General features: G+C 40.7%; 1 protein-coding gene across 2 annotated transcripts; it reads left to right on the forward strand.

The window, feature by feature from the left end:
* Positions 1 to 35: 35 nt before the first annotated feature.
* Positions 36 to 21,019, forward strand: LOC122770155 (pikachurin). 2 transcript variants are annotated; one of them, XM_044027164.1, is made up of 25 exons: positions 37 to 546; positions 2,880 to 2,989; positions 5,022 to 5,108; positions 5,841 to 5,867; positions 6,128 to 6,245; positions 6,349 to 6,484; positions 8,050 to 8,216; positions 10,527 to 10,639; positions 10,793 to 11,049; positions 12,569 to 12,750; positions 12,843 to 12,943; positions 13,393 to 13,493; positions 13,826 to 13,970; positions 14,068 to 14,257; positions 15,182 to 15,307; positions 15,552 to 15,795; positions 15,883 to 15,994; positions 16,802 to 16,918; positions 17,054 to 17,234; positions 17,761 to 17,784; positions 17,923 to 18,001; positions 18,078 to 18,221; positions 18,787 to 18,870; positions 19,582 to 19,685; positions 19,789 to 21,019. In XM_044027164.1, the coding sequence occupies exons 1-25, from the start codon at positions 441 to 443 to the stop codon at positions 19,938 to 19,940; spliced, it is 3,207 nt and encodes a 1,068-aa protein (XP_043883099.1). In that variant the 5' UTR covers positions 37 to 440; the 3' UTR covers positions 19,941 to 21,019. The 2 variants fall into 2 exon arrangements, with proteins under 2 accessions (XP_043883100.1, XP_043883099.1); XM_044027165.1 differs by lacking the exon at positions 17,761 to 17,784 and having other exon boundaries at positions 36 to 546.
* The last annotated feature ends 401 nt before the right edge of the window (positions 21,020 to 21,420 follow it).

Raw genomic sequence — 21,420 nt, forward strand, 5'->3', positions numbered from 1 at the left:
CTTGTTATCCTCTTAGCTCTAAATGGCCCCACGTTCCTGCACTTCACTCATCTGCTGTCGAAGGCGCGCGGACTACGCGTAACACGAAAGCGCTCGAGATTTGTGCGTAAAAACGGACCGTGTCGACCATTCAGTGGTGTCAGCCGCTGTGGAAATTACGCGTGGATTGTCAGGGCAACCGCCAGTCCATCCTGTGTCAGTCCGCCTGCGCGTCTGTCTGTCTGTCTGTCCGTGCCCACTGATCTTTTGCAGACCGTAATCTTCTCACTGTCAAACCGTCGTTGCCTTTTCCTCTCGGCCAGTTTTCTTGGATGGCGTTTGCGCAAAACGAGGAAACTTTTATCAGCAACCTGCTCGGTTCCATTTCCAGTCAAAGGCGCGTTGGGCTCTGTAATAAAATGAACATTTGACCGTTTCCAAACTTTCGACCTGAAGAAGACATGGAATCTACCTGTAAGGAGAGGAGTCTTCTGTATTTACTACTCTTTATAATGTGCACAGCCAGCGTTTGCTTCTGTGCAAGAAGATCAAATGCTCGGAGATCTGGTGAGTACATCAGCTGAAAACACACGTGCAATAATAACAGTAATAATATGCTCACTGGATTATTTTCTCTTTTTCGGGCCACTCACTTAAAACTTAGACATGGTTTAAATTCCAGTACATTCAGAAGCGTCACATCAGCACATCTGTCACTAACATCTACACCTTGTTCAGAGTCACACTCTTCATCTTTCTTCCCGAGTTTAACTTCTCACCACTTCTTCAGCAGGTGTTGAACAAGTGTACCTTATAAAGTGGTCATTACTAACAGAAGACAAGGCAATGTAAGTTTATTTGTATTGCATCATTCTTACACAAGCAATTCATATTGAATTACAGAGGCAAGGAAATGCATTGGAAATGAAAAAAAAAAAATTTCAATTGTAGACATTAAAAAAAGAAATAAAACATTAAACATAGTCCATTCACTCTCACTCTCACACTTAAAGCCAATTGAGAGTGTCCCAATTTACCTAAACCCCATATTGCATGTTTTTGGACTGTGTGAGGAAACCGGAGAACCCTCCCCTTCTGTGATTACATGTCCTGCACTTATTCAGTTCACCTGTGTTCACGTAGGTCCACCTGCTGCTCGTTACTTCCATGCTGCTCAGTCTGTCTGCTCAGTTTTGTCATTTGTCTGAAGTTGGGGACACGCTACACAACTTTGAAAAGACTTTGAAGAGTCTAAGACTTAATTTTATGATGACTGAAAGACTGGAGATCACACATTTAATGACTGCCCCTGATGCGGATCACAGACCACATGATTTGTCAAACCAACTGAAGCCAACTGACGGCACCAACCTCTCACGAGAGCGACAGTTTACAGGGTAAACAAACATCCTCCTGCGTCCCATCTACTTTTGGAGTTTAGCGTTTTCCAACATGTGATTTCATCTAAATCTTAATATAATTTCATTTTTCATCACTAGGGATGAAGTTGGGCAGATAGCATCAGCTGAGTCACGTTGTGGGCTGTTTATTTCTGCTTTATGGGAGAATAATATTTGTTACACAGTTGGAAAATTATGTCTTTGAAATAACCTGAAATGGCACAAATGTGTTGTTGCCAGTCTGGGTCTGATTCTGGAGATTGAGATGTCTGTATTGTATCAGACGCTTAAAGTGGTACCAATCACCATCGTTTGACTAGTGCTACTCGAAAGATGCAGTAAGCTCAAGAACAGTTTGATTAACTCCAGCGAGGGCCTCCTGAAGAGACACCAGGATCAATACCCAATCTCTTACTAACCAAACGTAATCCATCACTGTTGGAGGTTTATATTAAGATTAGATTGATTACAGATAATGGCTTAATTTCAATCTCTCTTGCAATTACGATTTGTACCCACGCCTGTGTCTTAACTCTATGTTAATGGCCAGAAAGATGATAGTTTTATATGTAAGTTAAGCTCATGTGATTGTTCACTGGGCCACACGCCCCTGTAGAGATGTGCAGCATTGGGGAATTCAGCTGACACATTGAATTATCTGCTCGGGTGGAGGAAGCGGGAGGAGGGCAGGAGACGAGGAGTCGGAAGAGCACAGGAGTGAGGTCGACATAGGAAGTGGAGAAAAAGTGAGAGACGAGAGGAAAGGGCAGAGGGTTGCAAAGATCAGTGTTGTAGCAGTGTGAGCTGTCAGGTGTCTGACTTCTGTCTCGCTATTTTTAGTTGCGTGAGATCTCGCAGGTCATTTGATTAATGTCATTTTGTCGCTCGGAAAATATAAGAGCACTTGGAGCCGATACAGAATTCAAACTCAACTCAATGTGACAATCATATGCAGACAAAAAGGTCACATCTGAGAAGCTTCTCTTAAATGTAGTGTAGGAGCCCTAACCACCTGATTAATGTCTTTTTATAATTCACTCACACAATTTTTAGTTCCGTTTTGGTATTGAAGAAACGATCTGGCTGTTGTGTAGCTGCTAAACTCTTTTTCATTGACAGAAAACATTGTCTGTCATGGCTAATACCGACTATATTAATCAGTGAGGGTGATCCAGAACAGTAAAGCTGTAAAACTAAAACAATAACGGCAAAAGAGCTGCAGGGATGGCGATACTGTGTGTGTTTATCACTCTATTTAACACAAAGGTTTTAACTTGTATTCAATCATGTTCAATATGTTAAGGTGAGATATTTAACCGTTTTTAGACAGACTTAACTTAATTATTCCTGTTCCAATGTCAACCAAAGCAAATCAGTATAAAGGTTGATAATACCTGCCTAATCACAAATATGACACTTTTCCCCTTTGAATGTCTTCTGATTGTGTGTGTGTGTGTGTGTGTGTGTGTGTGTGTGTGTGTGTCTGTGTGTGTCCACCAGATCGTCTGAGTCCTCCGTTAGACATCCAGCTGGAGACAATCAACTGCACAGCTTTCAGTGTACGATGGAAGATGCCACGGCGACATGTTAGCACCATCACGGGATATAAGGTATATGGAACATGGAATGCACTGATGAACATGAACAATGCTCTCTCTCCCCCCGGATGAGTCCGGCTCTGTGAGAGGCTTCTTCCTGTTAAAGGGAGGGTTTAGTCCTTGCACACTGTGTGAACTGTTGGGTTTCTCTGCTCTCAAAAACATTGTCTATGTGCAGTGCCTTGAGATAATGTATGTTGTCATTCCTTGATATACAAAAAAATGTGAATTCAATTAAATGAACAGTGATGCAACTGTGTGCTGTCATCAGACATCATCTATAACAACACAATGTGTTTCTTCAAGTATTTCACATTTTTGATATAGGTAGAATCTACACTTCTAGGTTTACATTCACGTAACCCCTGGCTCAAGGGTATGGCAGCAGTCATGTGTTCTGTGGTGTTTCTCATCAGGACTGCATGCAGGAAACTTGGAGCTGCGTGGTGGAGGAACAGCAGCAGCTCTGTTGGGCACATGTTTAGGGGAAAAGTGTAATTTGCTTTGCGTACTATTGGCAGAGCATGCATTTTCAATAGTTTTCACATTCACTGGACCACGAGAAACCAAAATCATGACCATGATTTAAACTGACGGTCCAGGTCTATTTTTAGCAGTGGAATACACTTTTTTTAAGGTTTTGTTTGCGCCATACTGCACATGCATAGTGGGAAATACACAGTCATATGGAGCTGATCAATGAGCATTGTATAAACTCATTTGATAATGGCTTATATATTGCAGACTTTCATCTGTGTTTTAAAAGTTGCACATTACAGCAATATGATTTCTACCTACAAAAAACCCACAGCAACCCAGTTGGAACAAGAGCCTTTCTGGATGGATGGAGAAAGGCATGTTCTCCACGTGTGCATGTGGGTTTTCTCCACTTTCCTCCCACACTCCAAAAACATGCAGATTTGGATTAGGATTAGGCAAATTGAACACTCTAAAATAGGTCTAAGTGTGAATGGTTGTTTGTCCCTGTGTGGTCCTGTGATGGACTGGCAATCTGTCCAGTGTGTACCCCGCCTTTTGCCCTACGTCAGCTGGAATTAGCACCAGCAACCCTTAAGTGGAGGATAAAGTGGTAGAAGATGAGTGAGTGAGTGAGTGAGTGAGTGAGTGAGTGAGTGAGTGATTGACGTACACTCCAAATCAAATTACTGAATGGATGCTCTTTTCTCTCTGACGTGGGTTGCATCCATACTCTTTCTGTTTCTTTAAAGTGCCTTTCAAACTCACTGTCCATGCAGCAAGGCGCCCTTGGTGGTTTCTGAGGTCAGATTGATGGATTATAAATTTTCTGCAGTTTGGTAACATTTCCACTAAGTGTGTATGCTGTGTACTGAGGCAGTGCAGTTGTGAAACATGTTGAATCTTCATGTAGCACCTTAAATGTACTGACTGTGGCTACATTGTTAGGGTTTTTGCTTTTGAACAAGGCTTTTCAGGTTTATTGAAGCACACATTTGACTGAACACTGGAAGCTTCCTTTCTGTATTTTTCTCCTTTCTTCCTCCTCTTCATTTTGAGTTAACAGTATGGATCAGTATGACTGTGTGTGTGTGCACACGTTGCTTTTGACCATATGTTTCCTAAGAGGATTAGTCAGCCACCCAGCTTCCCCACTTCCCACAGACAAACATGTGTCTATTTAGCCACTTACTTTGGAGGTTCACAAATAATTAGGCAGAGTATAACAAGTTTCCTCACAGTGTTTACATTACATTACATGTCATTTAGCAGACGTTTTTATCCAAAGCGACTTACAATGGAATCGAGTACAAGCCAGGGGTGGAATTGAACTTGCAACCATGATGTCTTTCACACACAGGGTACCGGTCTTAACCACTGAGCCACTCCACCCCCGGTTTACACTGTTGACAGTCATGATATCGTAGTGACAGAAATCTTTGAAAATGAGAATGCCGGCTAAAACCCAACAGTTTTCACTTTACTGGAATATAAATAACCAGACACATGTTTTCCTTTAAATCTGTGTTTATGTGCGCCTCTTTGTTTGACTTTGGTTGTTTTTCAGGTCTTTTATACGGAGATCAGGAATGGTCATCCACTGGGTTCAGCATCGTTGATGGAGGTGCCGCTCAGCTTAGACATGCTCACCACAGTGAGTATAAAGCCCCTTTTCCACCTATGGTCGCAGCTCGCCTCGGCACGACACGGCACGGCGCGACTTGCGTTGGTTTTCACGCCCAAATGAACGTGGGCGGAGTCATGAAACTGCCGTGACTTCGTTTTCCAGGCGACACAAACGAGTGACTTGTAAAGCAGTTGTTTTCAGTGTAACTGAATCATTAGAATCAGTTAGTACCTCGCCAGAGCAGGTACTAAAAAAGTACCAAGTACCAGGTGCTACGCTAGTGGAAACGCAAAATAACCATGCCGTGTCCAGTGGAGAGACGAGTGGTGAACACACGCAGACACACAGAATAAAAGCTTGAAAACAACACGTTTTAAAATAGGATTTTGGCAATTTTTGAATTTGAAAAATGTATCAAAACTCATGATGAAACAAACACTGTAGTGAATTATGTCACCTTGTCTGTGGGGTAAACTCTTAGTAATATAACTCTGTAGTAGGAAGTTTATTCTTAAAAGCCGTTTCATTTACATGTAAAGGGAATTTTGCTCTTTCATGAAATTTGAGAAACATCCTTTATTTTTTGGATAAGGATAAGGATTTGCTGAGTATTTATATTATACTGTGACATAGCACTCGCTCATACTTTCTCACTTTGTAAAAGTACCTTACTGACAGTCTGTTGTTACAGAAATAAACGTTATGGCATTTTCTGTGTTAAGAATATTAATGGAAACCTCTGTTCTTATTTTTTCAAAGGGACAATTTGATGGACAAGCAAGTTTTGTAAGTGTCATTTGGTCATTTTTAGTGATTTAGATGTTGCTCTGAGTTGCCAAAGGGACTGCAGATGTCTTTTTGTGAAAGTTATTGTTTGATATAGTGTTTCAAAAGGTGATACTTTTGTTTTTCAACTAAGTTAGATAAATAAAAATAAACAGATGTGACTTAGTTTTTCTCTTATTCTCTCATGGCTTTTGGTCACCTGTCTCTCATTCCACCCTTGCTGATGTGTTTATTATTCCATTTCTTTCGGTTTCTTCTAGGATGTGGACATCAGTAACCTGAAGGTGAATACCAAGTACAGAGTCACTGTTGGGGCTTATGGCTGGGCAGGAGAGGGACGACCCAGCATGCCCAGAGACATCAGCACTGCTTCACATGGTAGGAATATGTGCGCAAAAGGAATTCATTATCAGCCGATGCTATTATTTCCATAATATCATTGTTAATATTAATATAATTCAATTTCTTTCTCTTCGATTAGACGTGTGTATGCCACCATCTCCCCCCACTCAGCCCGTTGTCCTGGCTGTATCTGACACAGAGCTGGCGTTGTCATGGCAGCAAGGAGAGAGCGAGGGAAGCTCACCTGTCCTTCACTTCCTGGTGGCGTATATCAGGTCAGTCGTAAATGATTGATCAATCAATAAACCTTCGTTTCAAGTGCACAGACACACACATGCACACAGTGATAATAATCCACACTTAAACTGGCAACACACAGATCAATTGAAAGCTGCTGTGGTCACATCCTAGAGGGAAATACAGTGTGTTAGGGGAAAGGGAAAAGATGACTGATTTCAACTGTTTTTCAGAGATTCTCAGGGATTCTGAGAGGGTTTTTCCCTTTACTTTCCTCTTAACTATTGATAATAATCACACAGATGACTTGATGAGTCCATTATCACATTGCTGTCAATCAACCTCAAATTTTTATGGTTTCTTAAGATAAAGAATGTACAACAAATGAATACAATGATGCAAATAAACTGGTAGAATTCTGAGCTTGAATTCAGGAAATTGCTGAATGTTAGATGAATTGATAAATGCCGTAGCATCTAATTCTCAACAATATAGCAATTAAAGGGCCTTTTCTCTCTTTTGTTTCTTTCAATTTGAATATTTCTTATTCACAACTTTTGCAAATGTAAAAAAAATAGCCTGTTAACTATTAATGCTATTTTAACATCATCTGGGATTCAACATTTATGCTAAAAATAAGATACCTGGATTGATTTTACTGTTGAAAAGTTGACTTCTTTTTCAGATGTCAGTGTTAATATTGCGTGTAGACATTTTTAACCTCCTTGTAATTCCACTGTTGCATTACTATCATACAGAATACACAGCTCTCTATTTGCTGCGAAATGACACGAGGGTAATTTGGAGCATGAGAAATGAATAAAGTTCAGACTGTGTCTGATTGTGTCCGGCCTCAAAAACACCCTCCAGTGTTTTGAGTCATCAGGCTATAATGTCAAGTGTTGAAATTATTTTCCCAGAATCCCCAGAGGCTGAGTTATCACCTGCAAATAGAAAAGGCAAGGTAGACTTTTAAAATACTTTACAATAATACTTTAATACTTTTTAGAGGTACACAGTACAAAGTATACATTCTTTGAAAAAAACTGGATAGATGTTGTCACTTTCTCTGAGACACAAACGATGAATCCGTTTTTTTGCTTGTGGGGGTATTTTCCACACAAAGGGACGTCTCATAGACAACCATTACTGAGAGACAGTGAGTGAGTGAGTGAGTGAGTGAGTGAGTGAGTGAGTGAGTGAGTGAGTGAGTGGTAAAGAGGATGAATCTTACTCAGCAGAGAGCTCAGCCACAGGCATCTGCAGCACACACAACATGGCAGCTGAGAGGGAAGCTGGAGACGGTTCAGGAGTTCATCTTCATTTACTTCCTTATTCCTTTTTATAAAAAAGTAAAATAATGGAAGAAAAAGTTAATTAGTGTTGTCCTGACCATGAATTATGCAATTATGTTCTCCCCCCCAGAAAAGGAAGAAGAAAGAAGTATGAGTTCATATCAAGTTTAAAACTTCCTTTTTCAGAAGAAAAATGTAATGTTTCATAAAAAGACATATCAGACAGAAATGTTTATTTTAAAAACATTTGATTATTTTAAGTATTGTAAGTTTTGTGTATCTTCATGCATGTCCCTTTTGTGTTCCAGGCCAGAAATGGACACGGAGTGGACGTATATCCGTGAGCCCATTGAGACCAACTCCATGGTTTTGAAGGGTTTGCTGCCGGAGACGGAGTACCAGTTTATCGTGAGGGCAGTCAACGTTCACGGGGTTAGCCCACCCAGCCACATCAACAGCCCTGTGCGCACTCTTGGTAAGGCCCTGGCCACATGTTGATCTCCCACTGAAATGCAAAAACCTTGTTTCTGGTTTTCAACCACGTGAAAATAAGAACAAACTCAAGTTACAACGACACACCAACACGGACATAAACAGGTCACACTGAGATTCTCCATCACTGAAGTCTAACCACACTGTGTAAATACCTCTTCACCATTGGAGTTTCCATTCGCCCTGCGGAGTAAAGCAATAATACAGTTTTCAAAAACTTTTTTTAAGTTTCCTCCAACAGATAATGTTTCATTATAACCTTTCAGCACAATGTAAGCAGTGTTGTAATTTAACTGAAATACACATTTCACAGATCTGTACAACTTTTACTTTTCCTCCACTACATTTCCTCTATCTTTGTTGCAAGTTACTACCACATAAAATCAGAAGAAGGAGAGTTGGTAATGGGGGTTAAGTGTGACACATATTGACTAGGAATTGAACCCACAACCTTCCAGTTGAAAGACAACTTGCCCTACCACTGACACAATCCTAACTGCTCACTTTGTCTAAAACTTAAGTACATTTTATATCAGAAAATGACATTTGATACCTAAGTACAGTAAATGTCATATACATTAAGACTTTTACTTCAGTACTATTCTAAAAAGTGACTTCAACGTCTACCAAAGTCATTTTTTGGTAAGATACTTGCACTTTTACTCAACTATACCTTTAAGGTAGCTTTGATCATTACAGGACAGAGAGCACAGGACAGTAGTCTGCATGGACAAAGAAGACCCAAAAAGGAAACAGTCTTAAGAGAGTTGGATTGTGGACACTATTAAACATGTGTCCAAATCAGTGTGCATGAAGAGATTGTGTCTAATCATCCTGTGCTTCTGTTTGGATTTAAATGTCCTGAGGATGAACTATTTTTCCAGCGATCCTATCTACTGCAGCTTACACAGTCAAAAGTAACACATGAAGCTGATTATTATTATTATTATTTTGTAATTTAATCATGTGGTGTACAGAATAATCCAAACATCATCACAGGTAATTCTGTTCTGCATACAGTAACGGGAAATGTGTTGAGGACCATGACATTCAAGAGCCGTTTACTTTGTGGCCATATTTCTGTGCATGTTAGACTTTAGATGTATACGATGATAAGAAGTAAACAGCTATGTATAAACACAAAAAGGCCACACTGACTCACAGGCTATAAATAAGTCCTCTCAGACTGACTTGCCCAGAGACGGCGCAAAAACTAGGAACGACAGACGAGGAGAGAGGTTCTAGAAAGGAAGCCACAAATAATGTCAACGAAAGTCCCATGAAACGAGATAAATGGAGTGAGTAAGAGACACAGACACACAGACAGACAGACAGAAACAAGCATGGTCTCTCAGCAGGGGATAAAAGCCGGCTATGTTTGAGTCTCATCAGACAGGATTAAGGACGGGATGCCAGACCCCCTTCTCTCCTCATCTACACCCCTGATGGACACGCAGATACACACTGAGGCAACAATAGGCAGCTTCTTGAGAGAACAGCAGGGGTGGACTTGACTGATTGTGTGTGTGTGTGTGTGTGTGGTCAGAGTAGTTGGAAACAGAATGGTATGATTGTGGGGGTTGTTACACAACAGAAGATTAGGATGGGGAAGGATTTCCCCTGCCCTGCCAGGACACACCGTATTCAGGATATAATGTTATTAAGCTGTGCAAATTAGCATGGAAACCTTTGCATCAGCTCGGGCTCACGAGGACATTTTTATGATTTGGATTGGAATGTCTGATATACCATCAAATGTAAATCTAACATTATATTTCGCAACTGCTGTGCATCAAATTTAAAGTATGTGTTTTTAAATACAGTTTAGTTAACATGTAGGGCTTTTTTTTTTTGCTTTTTTTTACTGGTTTTATTTAATAAAATGTGGGTCATCAGAATATGGTAATTAATCCATAATAGTGTTTGGTAAAAAAATGTATATATTTTTTTGCTCTAGGCTATGCTGATTATTCTCACAGGTCCTCAAAGTCTTGTCTAGCCAACGAAGGGAAGGTCCAGGTGTTCCTCATAACATTAATGTAACATTAATTACGGTCAGATGTTAGTAATTAAATCAATTATTGCCACCTGTGCTTTTCTTACATGTCAAAGTATCTATATGTGAAAAACACCTATATATACATTAATGCATATTGCTTTGCTTTCTACATATGTGATTCTGTGACCTGCATTTATGACTTTAATTATCAGACCAGTTGTGGACACATGCTGTCGTCACATCATGTAATATTAATCATGTCTTCATAATAATTCATGTTAACTTTCTCAACAGGCGCATCAGATGTGGGCAGTGGCGATTATGGCCAGTACATCACAGATTCTGGGGTCACAGATAATGACGGCTTGGACATTGATGACTCTGATTATGATGTCTTTATTGAAGAGGTCAGTCCTTACATGACCCAGATTATAATAGTCTGAATAGATTTTAAATTGCAATGATCTTTAGAGTATATGTGTTGTATTAGCTACTCAGCATATTGGTAAATAGAAATGATGACAAATATAAGAGACACACTTTACTCCTCTGCTCCACAGTTAAATCCATTCCCAGGTATCGGTCCTGACAACAAGAAATCCCAGCTCCGCTCTCACTCTGGTCCACCGTCTGGTCGAAATGTCGTTTACCGTATGAACACCGTAGCTCCTCCCAGTCCCGCTGCCACGGCAGTTTCCACCACAGCGACCACCACCATGTCTGTTTTTCTAGCCTTCACAGACCTGATCTTTTCAACCACTTCAGCGCCCAGTACCACCCTCAACCCCACAACCACTGCACCACCCATCACTCCCAGGTAAGATTCACTGCAAAAGTCTTGGTTTACCTTAGAATCTGTTCTCTGATGTCGTTCTTAGATTAGATTAGGGCCAGATTTGATAATGTGAAGATTTCCGGGGATCACTGGTCCTTGACACCACAATTATCTTTTTTAAATGGCAAAAGCCAATCTAAGGCACGTAGGAGTGACATATCACTGAAGACAATTTTCTGTCCCACGGACCGTATACAATCTGACCGAGGGCCATGATTATTCGACAACTATTTTGGTAGTCGGTTTGAAGCTTTTTTCATGATTAAAACAAGATTTCTGATTGTTTAAACGTGTTAAATGTGAATATTTTCTTAATATCTTTGGTCTGGATAACAAAGGAATCATTAAAATCAATCTTTTGGTTTGTGGACAAAACAAGACATTTGAAAATATCATCATTTCCAGGTTTGACGAACACCGATCAACATTTTTGAATGGTTTCTGATATTTTATGGACCAAACGATTGATCGAGAAAATAATCGAAAGATTAAAGCCCACATAGACCGGAAGCTCCAATTAACGCTGCGTTTGTGTGTGTGTATCTGCGTCATTACCTTGTTTATGAAACCCTAAAGTTTCAGAACAACAGTTCAGCCACTGCTGAGAAAATAGTGTTGTATTGTTTTCCTGGGCTCTGCGAAGCGGATCGGCACTTCCTTAATTTGATGTCGTCATCAAAAATCCTCACGACTCCTCTCACCACCGTAGCGCCTCCTGGTGCGGGCACTAGTCCGGGCACATCCGGTTGCGTACATTCAATCGCAGAAGAAGAAGAACTACTCTCGTTGTAGCTGCTGAGATGCAGAGCATCCACCGTGCCAGAGGGGGAGCTGTGTATCTGAGAGCTGGCCTATCTATTACATCACTTCCAGGTACCTGGCCAATCACAGGACAGTGGGAAAGCTCTCGTTGGCTGGCCAATCACAACACAGTCCACATTCTAGGGGTCTGGTTTTGGTCTGAAACAGCACGGCTGACGAGAGCGTCAGTGAGGAGATATTTTGATCAGCTCGTTTGCTGCGATTAGGAGGTTTTTAATCATGAAAACAAGTTAATATATGTAAGTAGACCTCCATAACTAACATATATGTGTGATACAAGCATTCTATGTCACCTTTAATCGATTATGAAAATAGTCATTAGTTGCAGCTCTAAAACGAATACAAACTAAACTAAAACTAAGCAGTTACAAAAAAAACGATAAAAAAAAAACTAGCAGACCCGCACTAAAAACTTATGTCAAAACGAAATAAGAACTAACAAAAAATCCCAAACTATTATAACCTTCTGCAGAACTCCTCCTTTCGGCTGTTCTTGACACAACACGTAATGTGTCAAGAACAAGCTGCGAGAACTCCCAAAACCAGGGCTGCAAGAATAGAAATGCATCATTCTTTTCATTCTCACATTTCTGTGTTCTTGTGATGTACAGGCCTTAAGTGCTGGACTACATTTTCTTTCTTTCTTCCTTTCTTTCTTTCTTGTCTGACTCCACCCTAGCACCACTTTGACCACCACCACCCCGACCATGTCCCCATGGAGAGGCGAAGTGCCTCGGACGTACGACCTGACCTGCGACGACACGGTGTGCCCCCCCGACAGCTTCTGTCTCAGCGACTACGACAGCGGCGGATCGCGCTGCCACTGCAACCTCGGACGAAGAGGGGACACTTGCTCTGAGGGTGAGAGAGACATGTGCGCTTGAATTGTCCATTTTTCTTTGATTTTGAGTTCTTTGACCCTAACAAATGTGTCACGGTTATCCTTGGTTTAGCGGTGTCAGTTAAGTTTCCCAGGTTCCATGGCTACTCTCACATGACCTTTGAACCATTGAAGAACTCTTACCAGAGCTTTCAGATCACTTTGGAGTTCAAGGTAAGACGACGCGTTGTTTCTACTCTGTACAGTGCTTAAATGTATTAGACAAAGTGTCATAAACATGGGAAAACCTAAATATTTTCAGAGGTCTTTCAAAAACTTGTTAAGGTTATTATTTATTTGGCAAATAACAAACATATATTCAAGCATTCAACCACTAAAAGTAATTTTTCTGACCTGGAATGCAAGTAAATAACTATAATTTGATGACTATTTGATTTGATTTGACAATAATACTTATATTTTAGCATTAAAAATATCATTTTGGTTATAGAGCTTCTTCATTCTGGTGTATTAACTGTGACAGAAACATAAAAAGTGCTGTTAAACTAGGGCAGCTGTGGCTTTGGGTGGTGGTCTAATACATTTGTTAAGCACTGTATCATTTTCTTTTTCAACCTGACAATGACAAAAATGGCCTTGAAAGAGTTTTTTGTGTGGCGCAGGCCGACTCTGAGGACGGCTTGTTACTTTACTGTGGAGAGAACGAACATGGCCGCGGAGACTTTACCTCCCTGGCCCTGGTGCGAGGGAAGCTTCACTACAGGTGAGGAAGGCACTGACACACATTTTTTATGTCCGGTTTATATCACCTGAGAAAGAAAGAGACTGTTTGAAGCTGCATTTTAAATACAGTATTGGTCAAAAGCAGCGAAAGGTTTGTGCGATTTTTGACTTCAGAACCTTAAATATGTACTTATACCGGGTTTTTAGATAATTACACTCTACACATTACACCTTTTTAAATCCTCAGGGTAGTAATTGTAGCAGTAATTATACGATTAATTCATTTTGACTTGAAAAGATGGAGAGCACATAACACACATTCCTCGTGAATATAAAGGAACGACCCGCTTTCTGTTTTTGTCATCTCCGCAGGTTTAACTGTGGCACAGGAGCAGCTCGGATAGTCAGCGAGAGCCACGTCGTCGTTGGACAGTGGCACACAGTCACTGTGTTCAGGGACGGCATGAGTGGTTGGCTTCGTGTGGACAACGACACGCCTGTATCTGGACGCTCACAGGTGACCGCGGCGCATTCAGAAGGCTGAACACTCAGTGTTTCATCTACACATTGTTTTTTTTTCCCCCAGTAATAAATGAAGCGTCTTTCTGTCTCAGGGCCAGTACACGAAGATCACTTTCCGCTCCCCGCTGTATGTGGGAGGATCCCCGAACGCTTATTGGCTGGTCAGGGTGACGGGGACAAACCGTGGCTTTGTCGGCTGCATTCAGAGTCTGACCGTCAACAACAAGGTCACCGATATCAGACCGTGGCCTCTGGGTAAAGCTCTGAGTGCAGCTGATATAGGTGAGGAAGCATATGTCACTATGTGTATGTCATAATTGCCCTTGGCTGTTGCAGTTCTTGTCCATGTAATTCAGAACGCACTGGTTTACCTTTCAGGTGTTAATGCTCAGTCTAATAATAACAGGTAACACTAGCTGATGCATCAGTTAAATAAATAAATAGTCTTGAGTGAGAATGAGTACCAGTCTCCTCCAACCTTCAAATGATCAGCGGTTAAGCTGAGAGATGATGTTTTATTACTTAAATGTGGCGTATTTTATCAGACGTAAAAATAGAATCAGTAAATATCAGCCATTGACCACACTGCTCACCAAGGCAAAAGCTGTTGAAAACCCCATATAATTAAATCTCTATGTTGTAGGAGGAAACTACTTATTTGAAACACAGAGCATTAAGGCTGTTTTTTTCATTACTATGTAAAAAAAATGTCTAAACAGAGGCTATTTTTCAGCACAACCTAGACAATCTGATGCATATTTTTATCACTTTCACCAACTTTAGAGCAAAAAGTAGTCAAACCTTTTTTAAAATCGGATTGTATTAGTGAAATTTGGAAATGCGTCACATTTCAAAGTTCACTTGAGGGTAAATTTTGGTACATAAATAATAACACTTTATATTTTCCAATTTCTACACCATACTGATGCGCCGTTTAACACATTTTTTATGTTTAATCCTTTGGAAACCTTCTTTCTGCTGTGTGAAATGTTACTTTTGCACACATTATTTCTTAAACTGAGAACCGTGACACAAACAAATTTTTTGGCTCACGTTCTGTTCATTAACATGGAGAGTTTTTAGCTTTTTCCGCTATGGAACGCTGTCCTATGATCTGTCTTTACATACAGTCATTGGTTTACTGATAACATTTTGTTGAGCGTGACCTCATGACCCCGCATGTATCTCCTCACCGCTCTGCACCAGACGACTGCAGTGGCCGCGTGTGTGACCCGGTCAACTGTGCCAACGGCGGCGCGTGCTTCGCTAACCGGGCTGACGGCTTCATCTGCCTGTGCCCGCTCGGATTCCGGGGAGAACTTTGTGAAGAGAGTGAGTCAACTTCACTTTTCTGTCTTCTCGCACCTTTTAAAGGAAGTGCTGAGTGCCACATGGAGAAAATTGGTTGAGATGGAGGATTATTATTTCTTGTACAGAGGGACTGATTTAACATCCGGCCATTTCGATGATTTCTTCATTTCTCCGTCTTCACTCTAAATCATTTCACTGCTCTACACCTTTTCAAACCCCCCCCTCCCCATGTCTGATGTCTTCCCCCGTGCTTGTTATTTCCCAGGTTTCTCACTGTTGTCGCCACTCTTTAACGAGACCGTGTTTTCGTACGCCGTCCTCCCGTGGCCTCAGTCCTCTCAGAGTTACCTGTCCTTCACGGAGTTCGAGCTGACGTTTCGGCCCTCGGAGCCCAGCGGGGCGCTGCTGTACAGTGAGGACGCAGGCAGTGGAGACTTCCTGGCGATTAACCTGGTGGACAGATATGTGGAGTTCAGATTTGACTGTGGCTCTGGCGGAGCCATCATAAGGTCCTGGATGCATTTAGTCTGCTCTTTCTGCATCTTTTTACATTTGTTTAATTTTATTCATATTAAATGTGATGATGTGGCCTACAGGAGTGAGGAGCAGATAAGTCTGGACACGTGGCATGAGCTGAGGGTTTCTCGCACAGCAAAGAGTGGCATCCTACAGGTGGACAGTCAGAGGCCGAGGGAGGGAATAGCTGAGGTATTTTCCTTCCGTGTCTGTGTGTTTTTATCTCTTTAACACCGAGCGTATCTTTGCATTACCGGAATTACGATCATTTTCAACTGTTTCCCGAAAGCTGAGAAGTTGCACGTCAAAGCCAACATGTGGTTAATACGATAATTTCAATCTCCCGATGTTGCAGGAGTCTTTGTCACGGGAGAGGAGAGAGTCGGAAAAACACCTGTACATAAGTTTCCATTTCTTGGACATTGAGACAAAGACTCAAACAAATGTTGTATTGAATGTGTTTACACTGTACAAATTTCAAATTTAACATACAAAATTTCAATAAACATCTTGTTTTTCTGGAAAAAAATTGGCAAAAGCACACCAGACATTTCTTTGAGGCTTAGGCATTAAAGGGTTAAAGCTGGTTTGTTATTTGTGACCACAAGAGGGCAGACAAACCACACAAAAAGCCCAACAACACTCACACTATTGTTTAAATTCTTAGATCAATGACGGAAGCAAAGTAACATGGATGCCCCATTCAAATCACCTTTTAATTGCACTGTAGCCCTGACCTGACCCCTGAACTCTAGAGAAAAATATCATTCATTTAATTCTGCTATACTTTATTCTTTTTAAAATTAAATTTAATGTTGAATTAGGATGAAATGTTTTGCGATTTGCTATTCCAGAGTATTGATTTAATTTCACAATCCGTGAACAGTGTAAAGTTTATCATACCTATAGTGTAACTATTGCAATAATCACATGATGAATGACATGGATATTTAAGGAGATATTCACATAGTGTTTATCATAACAACTCTTTCTCCTCAGGGAGCGTTCACTCAGATCAACTGCAGTTCACCTCTTTATATTGGAGGAGTACCGGAATATGAAAAGACAAAGAAGATGTCAGGTGTAACGAAGCCGTTCACTGGAATCATTCAGAAGGTGGGGCTGTATAGAATCTATACTATATATATATTATATATATATATATACACACACTGTGCTGTATAAATAAACGGTCATGTCCAATTTGTACACATTTTCTCGCCCTAACTCTCCTTCATTTCATCTCCACAGCTGATCCTTAACGACCGCACCATCCTGATAACCACCGGTTCCGCCGGTGGCGTCAATGTAGCTAATTCTGCACACCCGTGTGTGGAGAGTCCCTGTGCCAACGGAGGGACGTGCAGACCCAAGTGGGACGATTACGAGTGTGACTGTGCTCTCGGGTATGACGGCAGGCACTGCCAGAAAGGTGCGTTGAACGCAGGGTCTGTGCTCATTACCCGGTGTATTTAACCAGTCCAGTGGTTAAATACAGTCGTTTGTTGTTTACATGACACTCAAAGACATGTTTCAAAGATTGTGCGTTTGAAGAAACTATGAATACATTTTTTAAAATTTTTAGCACAGCAGAATTAAGGGAAAATATGCACTTTGAGCAAGTAATGGTTCAGAAATCAAGACCTAAACTGCAATATAAACGTATCTAAATACAACCCTACCTTGATTTCAAGTCAATTTTGCACAATATGGATAATAACCCTGATATTAAAGGCCTAAATGAAACCAAACTACACTGCACTACGTTTTCCACTGCATGATGTATCTTGGCCCTCTGTTTTTGTTAATAATGTAGTGTATGGCTTTACACTACATTCGTCGCTCATCCTCTGTTATCTCTATGTAATCTCTTTAGAATAATATATTGGACGTTGTAATCCTTTAAACCTATCTATGCCTTCTTTTTCTTCTTTTCATTGAATGCCTTCAATGAACAGAGTGTGGGAATTACTGTTTGAACAGTAAGTTGTTTTTGTATGAATTAAAGAACCTTCATAGCATTCTGGTAGTTCTCTTATAACTTAAACCACTAATAGAGTAAACGTTGACGCTGCCACCTTGTGACCGTAAGGAATAAGAACAGTGTTTTCCCTGCACAGCTGTGACTGAAGCCATTGAGATCCCGCAGTTCATCGGGCGAAGTTACCTGACCTACGACAACAGAGATATCCTTAAAAGGTTGGTTTGTAGAATATGTACGATTTTAAAAACTGAAAAAAGCATGGAAGTAAACTTGTCAAACCCTTGTTCTCAGGGTTTCCGGTTCCAGGACCAACCTTTTCATGCGCTTTAAAAGCACAGCGAAGGACGGATTGTTGCTGTGGCGAGGAGACAGTCCAATGAGACCCAACAGTGACTTCCTCTCTCTGGGGCTTCAGGACGGTGCTTTAATCTTTAGGTATTTGTTTGTGTAGAATAGATTGTGTGTAACTTTCTTATTATTATCAGACTATATTTCTGAGTTAAAGTCAAAGGGCAGACTCTGACCTTCTCAGGGGAGAAAGTCAGATTTAAGCGCAAGTGAAATCATTTAAATGGAGATTTGTTTGAAAGATACTTGCATGTTAAATTTTTATGGGAAATATTCAATTTAAAATGTTTCATTTGACATTTCATGTTCAGTTTGCATATTAATGACATATGTAATGGTATTTACGGGCCACAGACTTTATTTAGTGCTTGTTGTGTTGACGGACTGGATTTTCCCACAATGCTTTGCAGCCGTAGAGCAGTATATGCTGCACGCTGTTTTGTGATGATGTTTAATTGCAGAAGTTATCAAAGAGGCTATACTGTCCCCACACATGTAAACTCCCCTTTCCCTTTTATTCATTCAGAAAAGTTCAGTCAACCGTTAAGTCGATTGTTAAGTCGTTTGGTCATAGTTGGATGAAACCACAATGGAAGAAGATGATGAAGGGGGATGTACTTCATATATGAAGCTCTTTTGTGTTGTGTTGCAGTTATAACCTGGGCAGCGGTGGAGCCAACATTGTCGTCAACGGGACCTTTAGTGACGGAAAGTGGCACCGGGTCAAAGCTGTGAGGTGAGAGATCAAGTCAAAATCAGTGTTTCCTGTGGTCAGCAGCAATTATCCTCCTCCCTGTCCACTAGGGGGCAGTGCACTGTACACAAAACCAAGCATCAATCTCAATGTTTATTCATTCCCGCATGTCAGTCCAGGGGATGTTTTTTCTCCAAAAGGAAAAACAAGTGGTGCTTTGACACATTTCACTAATCTGATCCAACTATGACTGTTAATAATGTCAATAAAGAAAACAAATAATAGAAAAAAATAATGCTCTGTGGATGCCAGATTAGGGGGTAGCAGCTGAACACACGGACAGACATTACTGCAATTTATAGATATATCAAACAGACATGGAGCAATATGGCAACTTATTGATTTGGGAAATGAAAAAAAAAAGGCAGAATATTTTATATTTCAGTTTAAAGATGGTGAAAATCTATGCAGCGCTTAGGTTGATTGTGTTTTCCCCGACGAGGAAGCCCTTGCACATTTCACATACTCAATTGATCAGTTAATATCCAATTATTGATAAGTGCAGCTTCAAGGAGAGGTCGTTTGGTTCGATGCCATCGGTCAGAAATATGTGAAACAGTTTCAGTGTGAAAAACCGTAAGATCCAAGGACAAGCTTATTTAGTCTTGAATGTAAACAACAAAAACAAAACATGACCGTAGCTTTGCACAGTTTTGAAGGTCTACAAATAACCAGTATCGTTTATACATTCAGGGATGGCCAGACAGGGAAGCTAACAGTGGACGACTATGGAGCGAAGACGGGCAGGTCACCAGGCAAGATGAGACAACTCAATATCAATGGACCTTTATACGTAGGTAAGTGGAGCTCCCGAAGCTGTAAAAGATTATATGTACAATACCCGTGTTTCCATTATTGTTCCCTTTAACACGTGTTCTCTGTATTTTCTCCCCTCTGAAGGCGGAATGAAAGAAGTTGCTCTTCACACAAACAGACAGTATGTGGGGGGTTTGGTGGGCTGCGTGTCTCACTTCACACTCTCCACTGATTATTACTTAGCGCTGGTGGAAGACGCTGCTGACGGCAAGAACATCAATACCTGCTCCAAGTAGAACATAGTAGCTTCCAACAGAGGTCCGGTAACTCCTTTCAGCACAACCGAGAGGTGATTCATCGCCTTGAAAACTGACTTGCCCGCACCAAAATGAGCGGAAACTCAAACAATATCATTTTGATAAACCCATTCAGTGCTGACAGGGTATGAAACGAAAACAGCATTTGTTGCTTTGAGTCACAAGAGGCAGTTAGGTGTGTGTATCTGTGTGTGTGTGTGTGTGTGTGTGTGTGTGTGAGAGAGGTTTCAACTCAAACCTAACCAAGTTTCTAAGGTTTGCTTTAACATTTAACAACTCACTGATCAGAGGACAAGTACTTTGTGAGTGGAGACAGAAATGAGGGTCTTTGAAATCTGAAGGACGTTTTTTCACGTGATGATTCAAATTGTACTTTTGTTTTTTTTTTAAACTGTAAATCCTTACTTGATTGCTGGAAGAACCAAGTGAGCTGAGGGATCAAGAGTCATCACAAATATTCCACAAACCTGACCCAGAGCAGCCCGCAGAGATAAACTGCTTTGTAGAGGATTTTGATTTTTGAGGATTTGTGTTTCTGTCGTGACATTTGTGTTCCTGTTGGTGTCTGTACTGTGGACTATTGTCTAGTCTTGATTGATGTTTTAAAGGCTTCTAGTTTAGTGGAGGCGGTGTGACGATATTGTGTTTTTCACTTTCTGTTAGTTTACATGCCTTTTTTTTTTTCATTTTTGGGACACTCGGATGCTAGTCACACAAGGGTCTGATGTTGACACGGGGAAGGAGCCAAAATCCTGGGGAGAACTGTGTGTGGGATTGTGCTGCTGGCTGTTAGAACAAAAGCACAACACTGTGAACATCAGCCCTTATTAGTTCAATCGCTTTCACACCACAGAAAATGTGATCGTCTCAACTATTTGAGCATTTCCACGGCCTCTGTGCAAAATTGTCTGCTCTCATGCTTCCTCATGCCTAAGCTTTACCCTTTAAAAGGGTCTGTCTGCACATGTTCCATCCATATACTGTGTTTTATGAATTATAAAGTTGTCGAAATTCATCACAAAATCCTGAAATCAAATAAATAAACATATAAATTAATACACACATGTGATGACACTTCATTGGCCAAAGATCTGTTTATGGAATTTAAAACGCCATGTGTCGTATGAATGAGTGATTAGTTGAGTTTGTCTGTAAAAATATGTATCTCATTTTGACTATGGAGTTTATGCAACAGAGGAAGTATCTATAAGACGTAGTAATATGTTGATTTATGATCTGTTTGATCGGTTTAAACCTTTAAAGGTTAGATTTGAGCTTTCTTTTGACCACTTTATTAGTGAGGTCAGACGGATGATCCAAATTGACCCGAGTGCAAACGAGACCGGGATTGTACACAAAACCACAACACACACAAATACTTGAGCCTTAACTTTTTAAATGAGCAATTTATGGTCAAGGAAATGTAACAACTGCCATTTCCCATACACTGCAAGATGAA

Source organism: Solea senegalensis, linkage group LG5 (assembly GCF_019176455.1).
Source record: "Solea senegalensis isolate Sse05_10M linkage group LG5, IFAPA_SoseM_1, whole genome shotgun sequence".
Lineage (NCBI taxonomy): Eukaryota > Metazoa > Chordata > Actinopteri > Pleuronectiformes > Soleidae > Solea > Solea senegalensis.